This window comes from Trematomus bernacchii, unplaced genomic scaffold, assembly GCF_902827165.1.
Source record: "Trematomus bernacchii unplaced genomic scaffold, fTreBer1.1, whole genome shotgun sequence".
NCBI lineage: Eukaryota > Metazoa > Chordata > Actinopteri > Perciformes > Nototheniidae > Trematomus > Trematomus bernacchii.
This window is the reverse complement of record NW_022987547.1, coordinates 5,889,240-5,914,644: the sequence shown is the minus strand read 5'-3', so window position 1 is coordinate 5,914,644 and position 25,405 is coordinate 5,889,240. Positions and strand designations below refer to the sequence as shown.

The 25,405-nt window shown below is 40.6% G+C and overlaps 1 protein-coding gene across 1 annotated transcript; it reads left to right on the top strand.

The window, feature by feature from the left end:
- Positions 1–200: 200 nt before the first annotated feature.
- Positions 201–25,396, top strand: LOC117476527 (E3 ubiquitin-protein ligase UHRF2-like). The gene is made up of 16 exons (XM_034123135.1): positions 201–503; positions 6,813–7,208; positions 8,436–8,755; positions 16,118–16,336; positions 16,527–16,636; positions 16,762–16,948; positions 17,454–17,577; positions 18,936–19,043; positions 19,287–19,391; positions 19,528–19,634; positions 19,792–19,954; positions 20,130–20,267; positions 20,406–20,637; positions 20,850–20,998; positions 21,388–21,486; positions 21,584–25,396. Exons 1-16 carry the CDS (start codon positions 351–353, stop codon positions 21,728–21,730), a joined length of 2,757 nt encoding a protein of 918 aa, XP_033979026.1. The 5' UTR covers positions 201–350; the 3' UTR covers positions 21,731–25,396.
- Positions 25,397–25,405: the final 9 nt, after the last annotated feature.

Below are 25,405 nucleotides of genomic sequence, written 5' to 3'. Positions count from 1 at the left end.
ATGATTTTTGATGACAGGTGAATTGTATTATACTGTTCTCAGACGCAACTTCGTAAGCTTCCAACCACTACTGTCCTGTGAATGTTGTCCTCTGTGTACATTAAATGGAGAGCTGCGCCTTTAACTGCGCACTGTGATCGCTTAAACGTTGTTTCGCGAGATTTGCTTGGCGCCGCGACCTCATGTGAGACTCCTGCGCGAACCAGTCCGACGTTACCTCTGCAGAGGAAAACGCAATGGATCCCTGATCGCTTTCCTTTCTATCTCCCTCTACCCCTGGAAAACAAAACTCGTATCCAAAATATTGCTTTATCTCCTATTTATCTGAGGCGTTACAGGGCGGTGCAACAATGTGGATCCAGGTTCGCACGATAGACGGGAAGGAGACGCGAACCGTTGAGGATCTTTCTAGATTGACCAAAATTGAGTCTTTACGTTTGAAAATACAGGAGATCTTCAGTGTAAACCCACAGCAGCAGCGTCTGTTCTACCGAGGAAAGCAGGTAAACACAAACCCCGTGTCAACCCGTCATGCAACAGTCGGTTTTGGATGTTTTGGTGCTTGTGGAGAGTGAGTGGTCTCTGGTGTTGTAGCGATTTTTCGGACCCATGCGAGCTTCCTGTTTTGATAGGAATTCGCCAATAGTTATTGCGCAAGAGCCTGGGGTACGCGGTGTGCCAGCCCCTGAGAAAAACAGCAACATTGCATGGATGCATGGTCATATTTTCACACTGTACTCCATTGTTTGGGTTTGCAGTGCGTGCAACAAATGTCTCACTACCGTAGACATGTTTGTTTACATTGCGACGCGAGGGAAAAGAGAACATCGCACTCAGTTTCCACATGCAGACCAAAGGAGATAGTGCACCATACCGCAGCACTTGTTTTGAACCGTGTGTCAGATTCAAAATCTCCTTTCTAAATCTGTTTTGTATTGTTCACATGTGGCTTTAAACTGCACTCAGTGGTCCAGCAGGCTCGTGCATGTGGTGTGTTATGATGATGTTAATGATAATTTGAGGGAGGAGTGGACTCGTGGCTCCACGTGCCTTGACAGCTAAAGGCAGTTGTGTTTACACCCTGGCGTCACTAAAATATGCACACAGTACAGTGAGGATGGACAAAGCTGTCACCTGTAAAACATGATACAATAATACACATTCTGTAGTAATACGACTTGCTTCAGTACCACATTCATTTGTATTGCTATGCTTTATTTTTCAGTAAATGTTACATTTTCTAAACATAATGATAATGTAATCAGTCATTGTTGAACAATAGGGCAATCCTGCAAAAACATTAAGAATCTCTTTATTTCACATTTATCTCCACCAAAATGAGGAAGAAAGTAAAATGTTTTTAGATATCTCTGCTCACCCCACCAACAATTTAATGTAGCTTTGGTTTACTACACTCCATACCTGTATAATTGCATCAGTAATGCAGACTTTTAGAAATGAGCGTACTGAACCAATGTTTCTAAGCACTTTATCCCCTATATATTTGTATCATGGAACATTCCTTAAAGGTATTGTGATTTAGTTGTGATAGATTTAGATGTTTTGCCACAGCATGAGATCTTAGACATTTAATAACAAATACTGGTAATATTGTTTCTGGAACAGAGCGGGATTGACATTAATTAAACCTTTTAACACACTTTTTTTTAATACTGTTGTAAATGGTTGACAATATTTAAAATATGTATTTTTATATCACTGCAATGCTGCAATAATTATAATATAATAATTAGACTGAAAAAGCATTACAGATTCAACATTAATGTGATTTGACATCCTATTATTCAGATAATTTCTTGTTTGTTCCAAATATGTGAACATAAGGATATTATATAAAAGACAGAAAGACACCCTGCATCCTAATGTGTACATTGTGTTCAAGTTACCAGCTGTTATTCTATCAGTAATATATGTATATATATATATGCTCACTTCTGACAGGAAACTGGTGACATGATTTATTTAGTATTTAAGAATAACATTACAAAACTGATAACTCAACATGAGTCAGCGAGGCAGATAAGCCCCCAGGAAGCAAACAGCCCACATGGTGTGTTGGTCTCACATTGTTTACATTTAGTCACACTCTCCTTCATTCATATGTGCCAGGCAGAAATGTAGAGCAAACAATTCCTTTATAAATGACTTTCTGCATTTTCGAGTTGTCTAACCTACTTCCTGTTAGGTAATTAATTAACTCTAAATCCTAGTACAGGCCACTTAGGTTGATTTTTGTTTGTGAGCTGGATCCACTGCAGGATGGATATTAGAAAAATGCTTCATGAACTGTTTGAGAGATTGTAATTCATAGAATGCTTTTATATTTACATCTGTTGGCTACAGCACATGCTTTTTGTCAAACAATGGTTCACTTGGCAAACCATTATTATGAAAGAGATATTGTATATCTTTTTGGACCAGTAAACCCAGATGCATTTTTACTTATAAACTCGTACAAATATAGGCAGTTATGACCAATATCCTTCAACAAAACCCTTGTGCAAGTTAAATACACCACAGTGACAAAGCAAGATTGTAGCACAGCAGAAGCCACAATGCAGTTCAATTTCTTATTTGCTCTATTAGCAACTAATTATCTGTACCACTTGAGTTGTAGTGATCTGTTGGAGCTGTGGTTGCAAAGGCCAGGCCTGTGTAGTAAATCCTTCACTTCACTGGAAAGAAAGTGGGGAGGGTTGATTAGGGGAATTCCATACGTTAAGTAATGCATGGAATGAGGCAGCGACACGCAGCGTATTCTAGCTAGTGCCCTTACATGCATGTTGGGATTTGGACTTCTAGCAGAATAACTCTAATTCCTTTCCAAAATGGCGTCTTGTTTTTCCCCCCAGCTCACTGCTCACGCTGCCTCTCCGGTTCAAAGTCATGCTTGCCCTTGACTCGGAAGTGTCTCGAGCCAGCAGCCGCACAACTTGGCCCCAGTGTTTGTTTTGAGTTTTTTTGACTGGTTTTGCAGTTTTCCTGTCAACTCTTCATGTCTCTGTTTCACATTGAGCAACGTGTCTTGTTGTTCACGGGCAGACTAACACACACCTTCCACTGTCCATGCAGCCTTTCTGCTACACCCCTGCACTCACTTTTTCAGAAGACTTCTTTACTAATAAAAAAATAAATAAGCCTTTTCCTGTTAATTAGCTTGTTTGAAGCTCAGATTGTATTGCGTCTGTGTGCTTCAAATATGAGGCTGTTCACTTTTTTCTTTCGAGGCAGCAACATGTTTCACGTTTAAATGGTTGGGCTGTCCTCCACTGTTTGCTGTTGCTTATTGTTGGGCTGTACGAAAGCTTTATTGGCTAGTGACCTAGATATATAGTTACAATTTGATTATACATGCATTGATGTTGTGGCTCCTCGATTGATGGCTTTTCTTTGGACATTGCCAAGCGGTAGAATTTCAGGGGAAACGGAGTTGGCTGCAGCCATGCATGTACACACAGTCACACCCTTCTTCGACAGATAGGCTGGACAAAGAGCAAAGACAAAGAGAGGCACTAAATCTAGAGTACAACTGCATGCTTTCTAACACTCCCCCATGTTTTCATAGTTTACTTCACTCCTAATAGTAGCTCTAGCTTGCCTGGTGGTCAAATGGCCTACATGCAAAATGTTAGCGCCTACACGTGCATCGTGAATAAACAGTTTAATATACAACATGGTATTTTATGATAATGAAGAGAGTTGTTTACTTTAGTAATGTTTTTAATCTATATTTATACATGTAGGTATAAACTACAAATATTGGTCACATATACTTGAATACTGCAAGTTTACACTTATAGTAAATAACATTTATTACTATTTTGTCCTACATTCTCCCTTCCTAATGACAATTAATCATGTATTGGGGGGAAATACTGTGATTTGTATTACATCTACTTTGTCGTACAGTAGTAGAGTGGTATATGACCATGGGACCTTGAATGTATTTTGAAGGTGACAAATTGACCAAATGCTTGTTTTTTGCACAGTAGGATGTAGTAGGAACTAACATAAAGTTATCAAAACGGCAGCAAACGAAGAACAAGCAAGTCCCCTTTCGGTTAAATGTGCTAATTAACAGTGGAAAATGTTGGTTTAAGATTGAACGACTGTGAGCAGAGTGAGGGATAAAAGACGGAACATGGGCGCTCGGTAATGCAGGCGCACAGACACACCCCATGTCATTGTTTTTGGAAATCTGACCTATTTTGCTCAGCTCTTTGCTAAGACTGCTGTGGGCGGAGAAGAAGAAGAAATCGTGTCGGAGTAAGGGGTTTACCCCACCCACGGTTTCTGCTCTATGATAGTTATTATTGTCTGTAGTTTTATCATAATGTTTTATCATAATGTTAACACATTTGTTTCATGACTGATATTTGTATAGAATAGGTAGAAAATGTTTCGGCCTGCATGTCTAAGATGTTTTTTCTGTCTCTATGTAGTCTCTCTTGTCATTGATTGGCGTTCTTTCTGACTCTGTACTTTTGTTCCTCTTACAATACTAAAAATGAGTGTTAGAAAGACTGCCTGTCGAAACTGAAATTAGTACAGAGGTGTTCATTTTATCTACTGAACAATGTTATACACACATACGTAGACATGGAAGCATTCACACTGTTGCCATGCCAAGGAATTCCGACTGTGATTTGTTCTTGCGTTTTGAGTAATTTATATTAACAGTCTCTGGTTTGTCTAAAGCTTTGTTATGACGTGGTCTGTTAACTAAAGTCTCCCTCTGAAACACAATCACATAACAGAGATTCCATAATGTGTTTTCTTTATTATTTATGATGTAGGAGAAAATGTCATATCCTTGATGATGTTATTCGTCCTACTCGCTCGCTCGAGAGAGTCACAAGCTAATATTTCTGTCAAAGAGATCTTGACCTCCATGAAAACAGAAAAAACATGTCTGACATTGCCTGTTTGCATGGCGGTTCTTTGTTTGAAGGATTTTTCCGCTGGTTACTGATGTCAGGGCTGTTGCACCTCGCAGTGAGAGGCTGATCGCACAATGAAGGCGCTGTGGAAAGCGGCTACAGCTTAGATATCAATTGTGAGGTTTGCTGCGGTGCATGAAATTCAACCGCATCTTTCTAATACTAAAATCTGTCTGCGTACCAAGTACTTCTCACCAGCAAGGCTTCCTGCTGCAGGCCCTACCAACAATCGTATGGTTTTTCTTGATGCAGTATCAGCAAGCAAAACACAGAGGAGGATAGACAATTACTGAGACCAAATCGAAGATGGAGTTTAGGCAGGGGGACAGACAAAGAAATGCTGAGATAGAGTACCCTATAATAACAGATAGACAGGTGAGTATAGCAATCACTGTGTTTGCACCAGTGCTCCTCTGATCTAAATTTCATGAGACTATTAAAAACAGGGAGGGATGGGGACATTGCGCTTGCTCCCTCTCCTGCTCGCTGTCAAATAACCAAGAGGAGAAGGCGAGCGCGAGTGGCGGCCATGCTCGTCTCTCCAGTACAATGGGCTTGTGGGGTTGAGGACTGAAATGAATAGCTGATGTCTATAATGAGTTGGCTTGCTTGCCATAAGCTCCATTCCTAAGGCAGTAGCTGTACTGTATACTTAGCAGTAGATTGGTTGTGGTAAAAAACGGGTTTTCTAACGGGCCCTCAGCGTATCTTCCAGAGATTATTTTGTCGAGAGAACCATCTTTCTGATGCCCATACACGCCGCACTGCCTGAAAAGGGCGCTGATGATGATGGTGGGTTGGTGTCGACAGAGATTGTATACATGATTCAGGTTCATGGGGGTGGGGGTGCTCTCTTTTGGTTGTCATAGCAACCCACTTCATTTCTTTCCCCCCAGCTACATCTCCCATCACTTTAATTCATGCATTCGTTTCTTTTATTTCCTTTTTTCTTTTCCGTCTTGCTGAAAAGCGATGTGGGATTTATGTGAACGGAGCGGCGGTTTGCAATCCATGTCTATTGGACTGGATATGTAAACTAATACAAACGTGGCAAATCAGTAGTGCCAAGTAACAGCTTACCAGTCATAAGTGCATATTTTGCCATTGTTTACCCCCCTATATACATACACAAATCAGTTCAGAGGTACATATATTTATTGGCTACTAGGAAACCATCGGGCCATTTAAAGCAGAGAGCAGATGTTTTGCAGTAAACTCCTTAGCATCGTCCTCAACCACTGGTGTATTTAAAGTGCTGTGTGTGTATATTGTGATGTGCTCTGTAGCTGTTGAGTGCAGTAACAATACATAATTGTATTCTCTCACTATGCTCAATGTTGTCTTCCGTCTTTTTCGTTCTTTGTTTGTCCTTGACAAGCAGCCGAGTGTATTTGTCTGAGGGCGCTCTGTGGCACAGTTTTCGTTTCATACCACATAGATGCCTATTTGGAAAGAATTGTGGTACAATATTTAATGAAATATGTCTTCATGGACATTTATGTCATTATCCACATACACATCCATCGGCAAGCTTAAGATATCATTATTTGTGCTGCAACAACTAGTTGACAGAAGATTTGATGAATCATTTTTTGTTCATAAAAAAAAACAAAGGACAAACATGTTTAGTCATAGCTTTTTAAATGTATTGGATTCTTTTTTAAATATATGTGTATACATTAAATGTAATTCTTATTGGGTTTACTGACTAGAAAGAAAACATGCCTTTTTAAAGACTGACTGTTAAAAATAATTGTGTTGCAGCGCTATATACAAATATGAATTTTTAGCATCTGTAAAGCGGTGTCTATTCAAGCATGTCAGTGACTTTTTAATGTTGTATCTTTTTAGATGGAAGATGGCCATACCCTGTATGACTATAACGTGGGACTGAATGACATCGTGCAGCTGCTGATCCGCTCGCAGACCGACCCTCCGGACAGCCCCGCCACCAAGGACTCCTCCGGAATGGCCTGTAGTTCAGCCCCCCCCACTGACTGCAGGTCGGAAAGCCACAACTCCCCAGCTCCCGGCTCCCCCGCTGCTATGGAAACCTCCCCCAATATAGACAATGACCGCAGCAGCGTCACTACCAGCACTGTTAACGAAACCAAGCCGGACACCAGCGCTACCAGTCACTCAGCCTGTACCAAAAGTGTGTTCAAGACCCCGAGTCCAGCATGGTACATTCAGCCCCCCACATCCAGCAGAAACACACTAGTGGACGCGGGAATCGGTGTGTACAAGGTGAGGATGAGAGGGTTAATCTTCCTAATGTATTTGCAAGGCTTTACATGGTACTGGCTGGACTTTTAGCTCAATTACAGAGCATTTGGGCAAATCAATGCCAGAGTTTCTTGGGCTGGGCACTTTTTATTTATCTTGTGCTCCAATGTGGTTTAAAACTCCAAAACCACCCTGTAAATCGCTTGCATAATTTATAAATGAGATGTTACAAAAAGTATATGTTTAGTTGTGTAATTTAGCTTGCATGAAACAAGTAGTGTGCATGCTTCTACAGTAGGTTGAATACTTTATTATTTTACAGCAGTTTGCTTAACAAAAATGATGAAGGAACAATACCACTATGATTTTTATTTTCCCATGTGTACTTGTGCAATTTCTTCTATTTTAAATGACTAAGCAGTCCTATATTCCTTTCCCCACTGTCTTGTGCTGTAGCTTAGATATTTAGATGTATTTTATCCAAATGAATCATTCATTCTCATTGTTGAACTGCTCTGTCTCACCCTGAATGCCTTGATTTTATTAGGACTAATGGCATGCCACACAAGCATGTGGCCAACTTTACCAGAGAGGCACAGGTCAAGCCACACATAAGAATCAGATCTTTACAACCCTGTCACTAACCAATTTACAGATTATAAATAGACTGCAGTCAAAACCCATACGATTGTGAGTGTACTCTAATGTGTTCTGAGCTCTGAGAATGATATGAGTGTGGGACTCTTTTGATGGATGCCAAAAGTTCAATTCTGCATGCAGGGAGATCAATACTGTAACTAAGTAGATGAGATTTAAATTGTGCAGCTTCACTGGATATCAAGGTCAAATGCCTTTTTACAGTCTTTATACATTCACCACAGAATCTGCTATATTTGATTAAGTTTTCCCAAAGCAGAATATAGCAAAACGATGCTCGGGGTTACATCTATTTCTAAAAAGTAGAAGAAATGTAATGCAGAGAGCTAATGAAAGAATAAATGCAAAATGTTGTTTGCATGTATCACCTTTTTTTTACTATAAATTGCTCATAACTTTTATTACCCAGAGTATTTTAATGAGTTGTTTGACTTCCCAGGGGTAGGAAAACATTTTCTTTACATCTGATACTCTCTGTAAAGCTATTTTAATGGTGTGTAGCAAATGGGCTGATACATGGCGTGTTTGTTCAAACAGCAGACAGAGAAGATCAAGAGGCCAGGTGTTATTTTTGTCTTTGTGTCTTCTCAGATTCACGAGCTGGTGGACTGTAGAGACATCAGCATCGGTGCCTGGTTTGAGGCCTGCGTCGAAAACGTGACATGGCCTCCCAAAGGACAGATACCGCCCACCAAGGGCAAGGTGGGCCGGCCCCCAAAAAGGACTAATGGAAAGCTGGAGGCCGAGCAGGGACAGGCCCACGGCCAGGGCCAAACCACAGACAGTAACAGGAATAATGTTGAGCTAAGCTCTGAGAGTAACGGAGCCTCCACCTCGCAGACAGACTCTACAGCAGCTTCAGAGACCAAGGAGAAAGAAGAGGATGTATTGTACCACATTAAATATGACGAGTAAGTGACATGTGTTCCTGCTGCACCTGAGCTGATTTTAGTTGTTGCGATAACAAAAACATCATCACAGATTTTTATTAAAATAGTAGATTTCTGTTAAAAAAAGTCTCCTATTATGCAATTTTCAGGCATATATTATGGGTCTTGGATATAAATATATAAAAAACATGTCTATGACGTGTTTTGCTCAAAATACCAAACAGATCATGATTTTTTGACATCCCTCATATCCCTCTATTCCAGCCCTGTTAGAGAAACACTGATTTTGGGTCCTTAGCTTGAAACAAAAAAAGAATAGGAGGGGGAGCTTGTGCCTACTCAGAATTCTACGAGATACAGCTAAATGCTGCCGTGATTAAACACCATATCATGTTCCAAACCACATCATGGATTATTTCTGAAACAGTATGGAGCTCAAATGCTTTTTCTCTTGCGGGTTTACCACAAGGTGAGTTCCTTTCTTTATTTCCCGCTTTTTTACACATGCTCTCTCCAGTACAGGTTAGCTCTGTGTTAGCGATGCTTGCTAATGTAAACAAAGACCATATTACATCCAAAACACGTCAGGCATTGTTTCTGATAGCAACTTTCTGATAGTGCCGTGGGTCCACATTTCCGATATTACCTCATATCGGACGCAAATCTGGATCAGCTCCGCTGTACCCCCTTTTTTTTTAGATTTGGGTACGGAGGAAAAGAGAGAGGGTTTTGTTTTCTGACACTTTGTGAGTTCCCGGGGACACATATTTATGTATAAAGGACATTAAAAAGTGCGTTTAGCATGATAGGAGACCCTTAAAGCAGACATCTGCACAGTGTCCTTGCTGCTGCATTTTGGTCAGGTGAACATAAATCATTCTGGATAATGAATATCTGTTTAGGATTGGAACATAATGCAGTGTTGTGGCTCTATTAGGATACTGTGATTCTTTACCTTCTCGTTTTAATACGCTGTGTAACAGCACAATGTTATATTCTGACTAGATATCCATTTTTAAAATGCATGGTACCATTGGTGTGCATCAGTTACGGTGTTTGGTGCGTCGGGAATTGCAGCCTCTGCTTTCCCCTGGCAGTTCAGGGGATGGAAAGAGGGGGTTTGGGTAGTTGGTGCTACAATTTGGACTCTATCTCTTGCGCTCTGCTTTTCCAGCAAATTCATTCAGAAGCCGATGTTTCCATGGTAACTCACGAGTTCTCAGGAGCATTACTTCTTTGCTTGCCTCCTTCAGCTTTGTCTGTAATTGCTGTGCACATGCCACCGGTGAGACATAGCCTGCTCACTGCGTCTATGCGGTGTGTGCGTGTGTGTGTTTGTGTGTTTCTGTCACGGGATGTTATGCCAGAGAAACGGCATCAAGGGTTGTTGAGCAATAAATGTAGGTTTTTGTTCAGGCAGACATCATTCCCATTTGACATTCTGCAATCTTCCAAATCCCTGGTATTTGGCTTTTATTCGTTTCATCATTTAAAACGGGACAGGAGTGTTTCTGCAGGGAAAATGCAACAATACACATTGTTTGTGTGCCCCTTCAGTGGTTTTCATTATTTATCTGTTGGTTTGTTTACTCAGATTATTGTTTTTCGCCTCATGTTCCCCATTTGCTTTATTTGATAGCTGACAGTCAGGGTAGAGAGGCAGGGAACGTAGCGAGAGTGAGACAAAAATGACAACAAAGGGCCCACGCTAGTTTTAAACCCAGGACGTCACCCTCATATGTGATTTGCATTTTCACCAAATGAGCCACAAATGCAACCCCGGTTTTGTGTGCTGCTGAGAAGCCGCTGCTACAACTGCAATAGATCTAAATTCTCACCTTTCTGTTTGTCTGGTTACTTGTGAAAATATACTCTTTTGCCTTTTACTAAATGCGTAGTACTTTGTCCTGAGAGGCATTCCAGATTTCTGCAGATATGTTTGTTTGCCAGGGAAAAGTGGAGGGTGGGAATGATCGCTCCGCCTTCCCACGCAGGCACACATACTCCCCCATTAAACACCTGCCTGCATAGAAATGAAAACCAGCCCTACAAAATGAACTCTGTTTTTTACAGAATGTAATGAGCCGCAAAATCAAAGGGATATGTAGGGACAACCTCCCCTCTGCTGCTACCAGGAAATAAAGTGGTGTTTGTGTGTGCATAACAATACTTTCAGATATGGTTCCATGGTTCAGCTAAACATATGTTTAAGATTCTCTTTGCAGAGAGTAAATAAAGACATCAAATTGACAAATATAATATGTTCTACTTAACGTATGGTTAATAATCACAAAATAAAATACAAAAATTACAAATTGAATGTCTGCTTAAAGAAAACAGTGCTTTCTCTTACATCATTTGACCAAAATGAAAGAAAATATTCAGGTTCAAGCAGAATTAGTCTTGTTAAACATTGAGCACTAGTCTGAACTCATGGCAAATGTTGGCCTGATCAATCAAGAGAAAAGTACTTGTTATGCCAAAGCCACACAGTATGTCATACACTTTATTATATATATATATATATATATATATTGCCCTCGTCATTCAACCTTAGTGACTAGACAAGAGGATTAGTCCCAGACGAGCTTTCAGAATCTGCAGCAGCATTGTAGACTTTTGGCACAATGGAGGTCAATTGTACATGTCTGTAGGAAAAGCCCCTGTGTAAATAGTGAAGCTAGAACTGAATTCCATTTAGTTACTGTGTTGTTCATGGCTCACTGTAACACTGCCCTTGTTTACTGGAACCACTGAATATAATAGAGCCATTGTAACCCCTTAGCTTTTTGTGAATAATGGGTTATTGCTATCTTAATCACTGCACCTTGTGATCGTTTTTTTTATAATGTCTCATATGTAGCTATTTAAAGTAAAATTGGTGTTTTGGGCTTTTTCTTAAAAGAGAGACTTACGTTCTTCTTAAATGGGCTCTGTCTGCTAATTGTTCAGGATCAACGTGGCAGTGGAAGAGATCTTACCAGCTGCATCTAAAGCTGTGGCAGTTGTTAGAACGCGGCTGATATCTGAGTGCCTTTCAAAGAGCTTTTTTTGCTGCGATTCCAATTATGTAAGTGACATTGAAATGAGGATGAAATTAGGTCTAATTGAAGTTTCATATAAGTTTCTCTTTCTCACTCGCCCACTCTCATCACAATTTCTAGACAGTTATTGTATGATTGTTGGGTACCAAAATGCTGGCTGTCAAAAATGTGCCTTATACAGTTATATTGGTGTGAGCAGATATTATGCATTTTGGAATAGGGTCATGTTCACTGTGACTGTAATCCTTGACATGGTGCTTTTAAAGGCCTTTTCACAAAGGACATTTTTACCTGTCACAATTGAGATCACACAGGTGTTATTAATAGTCACATGATTGCTCAGCCTGCTATCACCATGCCTTATTTACATACACAGCTTAATTCACAACTGTATATACACATATATATTATCAGACTCTTTATCAGACCTTTTTCAGCATCACAGTTTTATATCTGTATGAGCTTCAATAATCCCATATTTGTCAAGCTGTAGTGTTATCCCTCATTATGTATACTACTACAACTTGAGGTAAGAAGTAGAAATGTCACATTAGGATAATAGGATTCATGTTTAAAATCACTAAAGTGGCTCTTTTTAATACCTGAAGTTGTCTTTTGATGTCTTTCTCGTGACTTAACTTGAAAATGTCTCATCCTAACATTCGCTAAATTAAGATATATATTTATGAAAGAGTCGCAGCCTCCCATTTTGCCCTCAATTACTAACAAAGCCGAGGTTGAGAGAGCCTACAGACACTTTCCCTCCCTACTGTTGAAGCAATTATATTCAGCTTGTTTAGTGTCAGAGCATTTCTAACTCGGCAGCTTATCAGCAAATTGAGGATTTCTCATTTTCTCCGTTGCCTGTCTCCCTTCTTACAGGGACCTCGGCTAAACACATAAAACGCTAATGATGGGTTCATAACAGAAAAACTGAGAGAAAAGAGCTCGTCCGTAGATCAGTCATGTTTTCTCAATTTCCCTACTGATTTAAAAAGGTTTCAACATTCCATATAGATAAACTATGCATTGATAAGAGTCTTGACGTGATTTTTGGTTTCTTGTTTAACCCTCGTACCTCAAATATTCGACTTTATTCCTCCAGACTTACAGAACAGATTCTTATTTTACTTGTTTGATATCTGCTGGTGCAATAACTAGCAGTTTTAAGGAGGAAAACACTGTATTGCGTTTCAAAAAAAGAAGTATGTAAGATGTTTCCATTTGCAAATTGATATTTTATGTAATTCCTAATTAATCTGGTGCCTCAGTTGGTGGATTGTCATGGGTTTGGAGCAGGGCCAGTGTGCAGCAGTACAGACAGTGTGAGCTTGTGTGGTCTCAAACTCGGGTACTTCTGCTCCTCTTGTGTTGGTCCGTGTTCTCCTTCTGTTCATGCTGAGTCCCATTGTGCTCCAGGGTTGATATTCCTCTCCGCTGTGTGTGTGTTTCAGTGTGTGCACATGTCCATATTGGTGTGTGTCTGTGTACATTAGTGTTGCTTGTATTCACCCCCCCTTACCCTAAACGCAAAACTGCAGTAATCCCTTGGGCCTAAAAAAGGAAATCCCCACACTGTGCCCCGGCCTCCTCTTCCTGGGAGAACGCTAGCTTTGCGCTACTCTTCCAGTCTGCCTCTGTAGGACCTCTCCTCGATTTACAATGGCTTAAAACATGCAGCATGGTCTTGTTAGTAAGAAAGTAAAGCTTAAGTAGGGCATTTCTGGACTGATTAACATCTTAAATGTCTGGAATTTTGGTTGATTAATTTGTGTCATCGGTTCAGACTCCCAAAGTACCACGTTTTAGACTCAACTTTCCCTGAAAAACACAGTTTGCACACGTTTCTCAACTTCCCCTTCCACCTCCCACTGTGTAAGCGGCCCTGAGCGTGCAGGCTGTTGTGCAGTAAAACTTCTCTGCCAACACATTGTACTCATGTAAGCATAATTCCAGTGATTGGCACGCAGGCAAGCTGTTAATTCATCTGTGAGTCAGGCCTGATCCTAACAGTTAATGATGATTGGCAGGCAGGAAACCAGCACGATTAACCTCATCTTCCACATCTCCAAGTTTTGCCACACAAGAATACTTTTCATACTTATGGCAGAAGGAGAAACATTTTGAGTTAAACAAGATTTGCTACTAGTTTTCTTTATGGATATTAAAAATAAAAAACCTTATCACAGTTTAAAAAAACATTTAGGAATTGTGTATTTGTTTGTTGAGTCTTTGAGTTAAGACTTTTGAGTTCAATCAAATCTTAAATATAAAGCTAGGTAGCTTAGCATGGGCACATAGATGAGAACAAGGGCTAAAGGCTAACTTTGAGCATACAGCTTTAGTTTGGCTCTGTACAAATGTAGCTAAATCTGTTTACTAGCACCTCCAAAGCTCACTCTTTTGTTTAATCTGTGCCAACACTGAGGTATAAAAACATCATGTTGGGGTTTTATGGGGTTTAATGTGCCAGAGAAATTCTTGGACGGGTGCAATAATTTTCTGCATTCTCTATTGGTTGCCTGGCAAACTAACAACGACATTAAGACGAGAATTGCATTGTTGTTCAAACAGCCATATAACTATTCCTTATGTAAAGCTGGCAATCAAACTTTGTGGGGTAACGTGTTTTTTTTTTATAACCCTTACCCTGTATACCCTAACTGTAAAACCTATTTAAAACTGAAAAGTAAACCTTTAAAGGTCCCATGTCATGCTTTTCCGGTTATTACCCGTCCCTTGTGTGTTATGAAGGTTGTTATGCATGTAAACGGTCTGCAAAGTCACAAACCCTCAAAGTACACCCTGTAGCGAGTAAAACTCTAACACAGAAAATACCTGTCTATGCTGCCCTAGAACGCCTCGTTGGAGATTTCTTTTTGGGTACAGTGACGTGCCCATACCCAAATGGACCAATCCGTGGAGCCGTTACGTTACGTCCCCGGAGCCGTTACTTCCTCACACACACGCACACAATCTTTTCTCAGCTGCAGCTCCGCCGATTTCTCCTCCCTGAGACGGCGGGACGTGGCGAGGCAGTGAGTCGGTGTGTGTGTTCGGGCTGGTTTCGGGCTGGGTTTCGCTGTGTCTCGCTGTCTCGCAGACGGCCACTTGGCTCATAGGGGGGGGGGGGGGCAGGAGCTCCAACAAGCCGTTTAGGACAGACTGAATACACACACAGAGATGCTGTATGAGAAACCAATGTGAGTTTGGAAAATTGCACAATATAAATCTATTTTAGTAGACCTCGACAATGGAATTATGATCAGTAGAAATGGCCATGACATGGGACCTTTAAGACACATGAGGCTTTTACAAAAGAAGCTTAATAAGGCTGTTATCTTTACTCACCTCAAATCTTTACTCACTCATACTCAGGATGTAGGAAGCTCATGCCTGGTCATCCCAGACAGGAGTTTGCATAAACATTTGACTGTGTTAAGTGAGCAGAAACAATATTCATGAATATAATGTAGTGCCGTGTTCTGTCCCTTCAAACAGCGGATCCAGTCCAGATATCCTGAATATTTGTAATTTAACATAAGCATGAATGACTGATTCCTGACTATAACTTTTAAAAGACTGTTTGACTAGAAAAGTCACTAGGGCTGTAGGGCTGCTGTAATTAGATTATTTTCTGTGTAGATTTACAGGGAGGCAATAGCAGTTAATATCCTTTATAATCCTTTGCTCCAAAACCCCAGTCAGGAAGTTGTTGTGTGGAATTGCCTTATAGTATGTAAAGCCATTTCTTTTTATATATATACAGAATGTACAAGGATAGTTAAATCATTTGTGTAATTTAAATAATTTGCTAAAATAAGAAAATGCCTCCTAATCATTACTTTATTCCTATAATCAGCTTTTGGCTTTCTGTGAAAAGTCCAAATGCATGACAGTGTTTGCCTGTAGTGGCTTGTGTAGGCTCAGCAGACTGCACAAAGGCTTGTATTGCTTATCAACTGGACAGACTGTGAATCTCTCAATGCATTGAGCTGGTAAATAGTTTCTATTCACATCCATCTTTTTACCAAACACTGTTCTGAATGGCTGCTTTCTGCTGGGAATTATTTTTACTCTGTTGAACCCTGTTTCCAAGGTTAAACTCTTCCGAACTATGGCGAATGCAGCTAATGTATAAGAAGTGAACACTTTTAATCAAAGAATGTGACTTTCATGAAATGCACATTAAATATGTACAGAAATCTGATCTTTGAAGAAAAGAAAGTGTCTGTAACCATTAACCTCTGATTGACTCATAAGACAGGAGTGTGAAAATCAAGGTGATGATAGCAGGCAGATTTCTCACTCCTTTCCTTCTCCCCCTTCCTTTCTCCAGCTACCCAGAGAACGGGGTGGTGGAGATACGGCCGGTGGATGTGCGACCCCGTGCCAGGACTCTGCTGCGGTGGGACCAGCTGCAGGTGGGCATGCGGGTGATGGTCAACTACAACATGGAGACGCCAGAGGAGAGGGGCTTCTGGTTTGATGCCGAGGTTCAGGCCCTTAACCAACCCTCCCGCACCAACAAAGAGCTCCGAGTCAAGATCCTCCTGGGGTGAGGATCTTCCTTCCTAGGTGGGAGGTTATGGGGATAGTCGTTTATATTTATTATAATGTCTGCTTGGTCAATAATCTTTTTTTTCTCATCAAGATGATCCTTTAGTCAAAAGTCTTCATCTTCCCTTCTGGTTTTATTTCCTTGTGCTTTCTCTCCCATCCTTTTATTTGTTTTGCCCTGCCTTCAGGGGTTCTGGAGATATAATTGGGGATTGTAAAGTTCATTTTCTGGATGAAATCTACCAGTTGGAGAGACCAGGAGCTCCTGCACTCTCAGCTTCAGACGGACAATTTAAACGTATGCAACAGACTGCACACACATATACAAACACACTGTGAAAAAGGTGACAAAACATGCCCGCGACCATAGCAAAAGAACATCTTCAAACACGTGTGCATGTGTATGAATGTTTCCTCCTCCAGGGAAGAGTGGGCCAGAGTGTAAGCACTGCAAGGCTGACCCTGAGGCAGAGTGTCGCTTCTGCTCCTGCTGTGTGTGCGGCGGGAAGCAGGATGCTCACATGCAGCTGCTGTGTGACGAGTGCAACATGGCGTTCCACATCTACTGCCTCAACCCGCCGCTGGGCACCATCCCAGATGACGAGGACTGGTGAGAGAGAGCGTAGCGCCGCAATTAGCCACAACATCCACCACTTCACAATCAATTTAACAATGCTGATTAATGGTGTTTAGTACACGCTGAAGTGCATTTAGGCAGTAATTAAGGGGTGATTGAGGTTCAAATTAATTTAAAATAATGACATAATGCAGGTGTGAGTTTGTTTAATGCAGTGGAGATGAGGATGAGAATATTTTTTTATATTTTGACAGTTATGGAGAGAAGGATCCTCGTCCTCATGCTTAATGCCTTGTGTATTACTGAATGGAACTCAAACAGCAAAAAGTTATAGATGAGATTGACCAACAGCATTACTCAACCACCTCTGTCTCCAACCTTCTGATATTCACTGAATAAAAAAATGTAGTTGTTGCAACATCTCTCTTTAGGGCGTTGAAAAATGTCACAGTCTTTGCCTTCTGGTTAATTTGGGGCTTTGTTGCTGCTGTTATCAAACTCTCTTACTCACACACTCGACTGCCTCTCATTCTGCCAGGTACTGTCCCACCTGTAAGAACGACACCAGTGAGGTTGTTAAGGCAGGCGAGAAGCTCAAAGCCAGCAAGAAAAAAGCAAAGATGCCTTCGGCGACAACTGAAAGTCAAAGGGACTGGGGAAAGGTGAGACCCGAGAGGATACACACACACACAGACTAACACACACACTAGATGAACTGACAGCGGCTGTATAAAAACCGTAAGTCTAAGGGAGGGCCTGTGATTTCTAGAACGGAAAATAATATGCTGCTCCCTTATTGGGCATATATAGGCAAAAGTATGCTAATGCTCCACAGAGATAGAAGACAGATTTTCCACCATCAGATTTACCCTGCTAGCAATTTTCAATGTATTACATCACCACCAGATTGGTGATAATAATCATATGACATAACTACAAAGCTACATTTGCATATGAAACTGGCACTTTCAAATGTATTCAGTGGTACCGCATTTTTTAGTACTGAATGGCTATTTGAGTATGCAACACTTGGGGTGAGCCACTCTTTAATTAGCATTCATTCAGTGCATTATTCCTGCATCAAACACATGTTATCCCTTTCATTTCCTGCATACAGGTTTGTTGTTCAGTGTATGCGTTTAATACTTTGTGTAGCAAAGTAATGAAGCAAGTAATCTTCTTGTTGTTCTCGATCTGAGATAAATATCTTGTTTAATGTGAAGAGTTTTCAATATTGCCTAAGCACCAAACATTCCTTTTCTCTAGAATCAAACAATAAGATCAGAGGTTTTTGATCCAGTCAACAATACCGGTTATCTACTTACTCTTTAAATAAAATACATGATTTTGATCATGTCGGTTGAGTCATATCACTAATCAAGCTAAAATCACATTTATATTTTTTACATGGCAACACTTAAATCATCCCATGCTGGCTGCTGTGGCAGAAAATGAAACCGAGGGGGACAGATGACATGTATTTAAAATAGTTTTTTTTAAAGCATCTGTTTCAAGCATACTGTTTAATTTTGTTCCCCTCACAATCTCCTTGGAGTCTTCTCATGGCAACACTTTGAGATATTGTGTGGCTCCTTCCTATCCTGGCCTGGCTGTCTCCCTGGTGTAATGTGAACAATGTCATTAAGCATGACTTAGCCACTTTCCTGGAACTGCCAACGGAAAATAACTCGTTTCTTTACCAGAATGCTCTCTTTCTCTGTGGACTAATTGAAAACAGGCTGGTTTGTGTGTTTGGGCACATTAAAGTTCTGTGAGTCACACAGCATTTATTCATGCTTTTCACATTATTGCAATTTTATAACCCTTGAAACAAAAACTTTTCTTAGTCTTCTTACTTTTAAAATCCGGTTTGCCTCTTAAATGTGAATCTGATGATTTCTGGTAAAACCCATCAGCAGTTATGCTCATAAACAGTATTTAAGTGTGATGTGGAGACATTTAATGGTATTTCTTTGCATGCAGTTAACATTCTTTTTTGTTTTTCTTGATGTAATTCCAGGGTATGGCCTGTGTGGGGCGTACTAAGGAGTGCACAATTGTTCCTTCAAACCATTATGGACCCATACCTGGTGTTCCTGTTGGAACCACCTGGAAATTCAGAGTTCAGGTTAGCCATGTTTTACAGTGCATCATAAATTAAGTGGGTTTACTTTGAGAATTGATTAAAAACTGAAAGAAAATTGAGCAGTCAACCATGTCTCATCTTATTTACTTATTGGTCAATAATATGGCATTAAAGATTGTTGTAATGCTTTATTTTTGGTAATATACTATCTGTTATTTCACTGCCTACAGTATCATGAATGGCTCTCCTCTGCTCTTTCATGCATTTCTCTCTCTCTCTGTCCAGGTGAGTGAGGCAGGTGTTCACAGGCCGCATGTTGGTGGTATCCATGGGCGCAGTAACGATGGTTCCTATTCGCTTGTGTTGGCTGGGGGCTTTGAGGATGAAGTGGTGGGTTTAACCAAACATTTTTTTTAATATCTATTATGTTGTTTGCATTGTTGTTTTACTCTTTAGTTTACTGAGTCATGTATGCATTAGGTGATTTTCTGATCACCTCATTATGTCTTCCATATCTTGTCTGTAGGATCGGGGGGATGAGTTCACCTACACCGGCAGCGGGGGTCGTGACCTCTCAGGCAACAAACGGATTGGAGAGCACTCTTTTGACCAGACCCTGACCCACATGAACAGGTACAACACTTAAAGATGACTACAAAGATAGATAAGCTTTAGTGATGAACTTGATCAAATCAATCATTAACTGATCATTTATTACCATCCCTACTCCCTAGTCAGACTTGAACATCATTGTGTTTTGAGTATAACTCTTTTATGGTGACTCCTGCAGGGCGTTGGCTGCAAACTGTGATGCACCGCTGAACGACAAAGACGGGGCAGAGTCCAGGAACTGGCGGGCCGGAAAGCCGGTGAGAGTGGTGCGCAGTTCTAAAGGTCGACGCATCAGCAAATACGCTCCTGAGGAGGGAAACCGCTACGATGGTATTTACAAGGTACAGTACATGTAGTTGTTTTTCTGAAAGAGGTCTGCTAACCTCAAATAGAGCCGCATCACATACAAATAGTGCCTTACAAATATGGGCTGGGGCCAATGTCATAGTAACAAGTAGGAAATATAGGGAAGCATGGCAGTATTTAATGTTACACTGGTTTATATACGAATTTTAGGTGGTAAAATACTGGCCAGAGATTGGAAAGTGTGGTTACCTGGTATGGCGGTACCTGCTGAGACGGGACGATCTGGAACCAGCACCGTGGTCACCTGAAGGACTGGAGAGGATCACAAAACTGGGCCTTGCTGTTCAGGTGAGACTGCAAGCGCATCTGTATGTGAACTTCAGATATCCACCTATACATATCTTTGCTTTAAATGTCTCATTAAAATACTGTATACATTTTGCGTCTAGTATGTTTATCAAGTGTTTACTAAGTCATTGTCTGCAGTACCCGCCCGGCTACTTGTCTGCCATGGCTAACAAAACAAAGAAGGAGGCCTGTGCCAGACCCGGTCGCGGCGGCCGGGGGAAGCACTATCCCGGGAGGGGGAGACCACGGAGACGTAAGATCAAGGAGAAAGAAGAGAATGATGACGATGAGGAGTACGGAAAGCCAATTGCCAGTACGGATGAAGAGGAGCCACAGAGTAATGGAGAGAAGAAGACAACCAGAGAAATTGGTGGGTGATTTTACAAAAGAATCTCAAAGCAGGTCAGACAAGGTGTTGTGAGAAGAGGACAGCTGAGAACAGCGTGAGCAGTAACACTTATTTTAAGAGAACCTTAATATCTTTACCACAAGATAGCACTATTGTAGACTTCATTTTGAATACTGTTTTTTATTCTCCAAGAATATCTGTATTTTTCAATGTTGTTTGTCGATTTATACCAGAATCATCACCAGCGGCAGAGCCTCTCTCTAAGAGGGTGAAGATGGAGGAGATTTTCCAGCTGTCTGAGCAGCAGAAGCAGTTCATCCGGGAGGACACAGCCAACAAGAAGAACTGGGATGAAGCCATGGAATACCTTACAGAGGGACCGGTAGGAATCCCAGTACACTCTGACCATGGAAATGGAATGATTCCCCTTAGTCTACAGATCTTAAATTCCAACCCAAATCAAATTAAGCTAACCCTTTTTGTCATTGTTTATAACTTTGTATTGTTTAAGGGAAGCAATATCAGGGCAGATGGAGGGAAATAAACAACTTGGTCTGTAGTTACGTTGTACCGGCAGAAAGTGTGTTGTTAGCAGTCATTCTGAAGAGTCAGAACCATATCAGCATCTCACCAGAACAAAGTGACATCGCAGATTCGTGGCTCTGCAGCTGTTCCGCCATCTTTCTACTGTTATATATTTTCTTCTGTGTGTATTTCCTTCCTTTTTACCCCTTCCTCATTCACTGTTCTTCTGTCTTTGCAAATGTATAGAATTTCCTGAAGAAGATGGAGCAGATCTTCATGTGTGTGTGCTGCCAGGAGCTGGCTTTCCAACCCATCACCACTGTCTGCGCACACAATGTTTGCAAGGTGGGTGCAGACTGGATGTATTTGTAACCGCCACATCTCTCTAAACCCCCGTCCTTAAATGTATATGTGAATTGTTGCTGCCCTCCTCTCTCCTCAGACTTGTCTACAGCGGTCGTTCAGAGCGCAGGTGTACACCTGCCCCTCCTGCCGTCAAGACTTGGGCACAGACTACGTGATGACCCAAAACTCGACGCTTCAGGTGCTGCTCGACCAGTTCTTTCCCGGCTACAGCAAGGGCCGATGAGGACAACATCAACTTTATAAGTAGAATACGTACATACGCGCACATAAGCATCCATTCTGTGCGCCTGTGTACAAATACCTAGAGCTCCACTTTAAATGCATTACGCACACATACTGTACTTTCCCACGGGCAAATGTATATTGCATATACAGCCATTTAATGTACACAATCATTCATACACAAACAACCTCACTAGGGCCTGACCTCATCTGTTAAACCTGGACTGTCTCCATTAACATCACCAGCCTGAAATTCAAAAGGACATTTTATAAGCTCCCTACTCTAGCCCCATACACGCACAAAAGGAGCCTAAATTCAAACCCACTAGCCACCTCAAGATATAGTTCCCTTGTTTCCCCCTCCACTGTGTTTACTCATATGTTGACATACAGGACAATGTTTGAGTGCAAATTTCTCCCCGGCAATATTATGTGATCGTTCCTTCTTCTCCTGCCAACCTGTATGCAATTGTGTACCATGTAAGCAAAATACTGAGCTGCTTCAAATATTTGCAGTATTTTAGGCAGCTGGCAAATAAAGGTGCTAGTTAGATGCAGAGATAAAGGCACAGCAGGAAATAACACCCACTGCCCTACATTCAGAATCAGCAAGAAGGTTACATGACCAGTTGGCAAGGTGAAATTAACTAGTATTTCTATATAAAATAGAAGCACGCAATGTTTAATGCCTTTTGAAGCACTTCATCCATGACATGACTTATTTTGTAGGTTAACCAGGAGCATGTGTTAGCAATCCGTTAACTGCTCCTATCACTTGGAAAAATGCCATTATAAAATGTCTTGCCAGAGCAGAAATTTGGCAGCAGTGTCCGGTTTGTTTGGAGCGTCCGGAGATTTCTGGGTTAAAAAAAGAGCATCCTCGTAACACTGATCAACAGGCACAACTGTCAGATTTAATAAGTAGAAATAAAAGGCATTAAGTTCATAAACATACCAAAGACATCAGGCGCTAGAGCAGTTCAGAGGCAAATATCTGCAGAACCGGACAAAAAGTCATTTCTAATGAGGAATCACACCTGAAAAGAAAACACACTTATCTCAAACATGACCTTACCAATTCTTCCTCTAGAAAGGCACTGTGTTCCATTTCCAAGCAGCTTAAAATAAATGTGCAAGCCAGACAAACATGTTACTAGATCTCTCTCATAAGTGCTGTTGAAACCTCTAACACTATTGAAATGATGCATTAAACATTTATATTAAGACATTTATAAAATGTACTCTCATTCATAGCTACACCTTTTCAGACTGAACTGTCCTTCTACATTACGTGATGTAGTGGAAATCAAAGACTAGCAGGCTTCGCACCTGAAGAGCTTGAAAGTGTGAGTTGCACTGCAGTTGTTATTTTGAACGACGCCTCGAAGGGCACACTGGTTGTCCCCGGTGTTACCAAGCAACCATAATCAACCAGGACTTCACACAAAGACGGTTAGCATATGTTGTGCTCAGCAGATATTCATCTGCTATTGTTCTCTCTGTTAGATTGAGTATAATCTCTGGAGAGCTCTGGATATCCAACTCAATCTGCTTCTGCTTAATTTTGTTCAAATGTAGTCTTATTAGGGATTGCACAGCCAGGATGATGTGAGTTAATTGTTGTCTCATTACATGCAGAAAATGGATTTCTATTCCCTGACAAAGAGGAATCAATATGATCCTTATGTAGATTCCATAGGTAGATGCACATCATCAGAGTCTCAGAGGCCAAAATGTGCAGTCATCCCAGTATACAGAATGTAAGATAGACAGAAATACACTGTGCGACCAGTCTGATATTGTCAATATGATATATTGTTATGTAGTCCAGACACAAGGAAAAGAGTGCCTTTTACACTAAAACTGTTGAGTACTGAAATCTGCATTCAATGACTGGTCAGTTTTCTAATGTTGCTTACTTATTCCATGCTGATTTAAAATTCTACATTTAGACCATTATATTTTGGCCAAGTTGTACTATGTTTTATTGTGTTAAGGTAACATTTAACAGTTTAAATGTCATTCTTGTAAAAGTATCAAATGGGTTTATGTTCTGTGCTGGGGCTAAGGATCAGTTAATCATTTTCAATAGTGAGAGCTTTTCAACAGCATTACACAGTGGTTGTTTTATAAAAACAATATTGAATGTTACAATAAGTATGTGTTTCAATCCACATTCAACATACAATTGAATAATAATACAATAATTTCAACAATTTCCCAATTTGGGATCAATAAAGTTCTATCTATCTATCTAATAAGAGTCAGAGATTTGAATCAAAAATGGGGAAAGAACGGAACAACGGAAATGTTTGAGAGTTAGTGATCAGATGTGATTTTTGTACGTAGATACTAAATACTTAAATACAGAGACCCACTTTTTGCAACAGACAGTTGGTTCCAGATAGATAAAAGTAATATCTTGTCAGGGTATGGTTTCTTTTTTATTTGATTTATGAGTTTTCTGGCTACATTAGATGGACAGAGGTGAATTTGTTGTACAGGAAACAGTGTGCACTCATAGTGTAACTCAAAAACAGAACAAATCTTCAGGTCTAATTTACCATGATCCAAGACTGAACACGTATATCAGCATTGACATATTTTATTTACCTTCTGCTCCATATTACCACATGGTAATATGTAACAGCTGGATAGATGGAAGTGTATTCCTATGGAGCCATGAACACATGCTCCATTATTGAATCTTCACATTTCCATCTGACACACCAATACTTATATTTTGCGTACATCATATACATATTCCTATCTTGAGCAGCTGACAGATTAGCATCCTTTCCGTTGCTGATATGGTACTTTAAATGTCTCAGGTTGGCAGGTTTGATAGGAACTAGAACTAAAAACACCCCTGGAGTGCTGAATTTCAGATAATGCACCCAAAATAGTTTGAACACTTGGTTTTGTGGGGAAACGTAGCCCTCGTTCATTGATATCATCACGCTCACCGGTAACAGCCTTCGAGGCAGAGCCATGTTTAGTGTAGAGCTGAGAGAAATATCACGCTGCTGTACACATCCGTTTCTTACTGCTCTGTCCACGTTCAGATCCCTTTTCATTGGCCGGCTGTTTGTTCGTTTGTGGTGATGTTCTTGTTTCTGTTCAATCATTCAGGATTTTTTTTCTATTAACAACACGCAAGTACAAATGCTACTATGGTCTTTAAAGCTAACTGTGATGTGCATTACTTCAACTGTGGCTCAATCTTGTTCAAAGATTATTTTCTCCCTGCATTGACTGGCGAGCTCTTAGCCCCGGTTTCTTTCTCTACTGTGACCTTCTCTTCTCCTCCTCTCTGTCCGTTGTCCTCTGCCCTCCGTGAACCTACAGTACTAACACTTTTTAGACGTCTTGTGGACGCTTGGCTTCAGTGCTGTGTTTTAATTTTTATTGCACTCTATTGAAAAAAAAGTTTAAAAAGTTGCATTTAATTTTCTTAGAATGCTTACTATTATATGTCTGTACACCATTTTTCTACTGTTTTAGTTGCTTCTCTTCTACTTTAATCATTAGTCATTTTTATGTGGCGACCTCAAACATATGCCAGTCTGAGGAGATTCATTGCTTCATATTGTGATCTGAAATTTTATACATGTCATAATAATACTTGATATGTACCTATTAAATATTTGGATTCCAGAAAAACGAATTCTTCTTC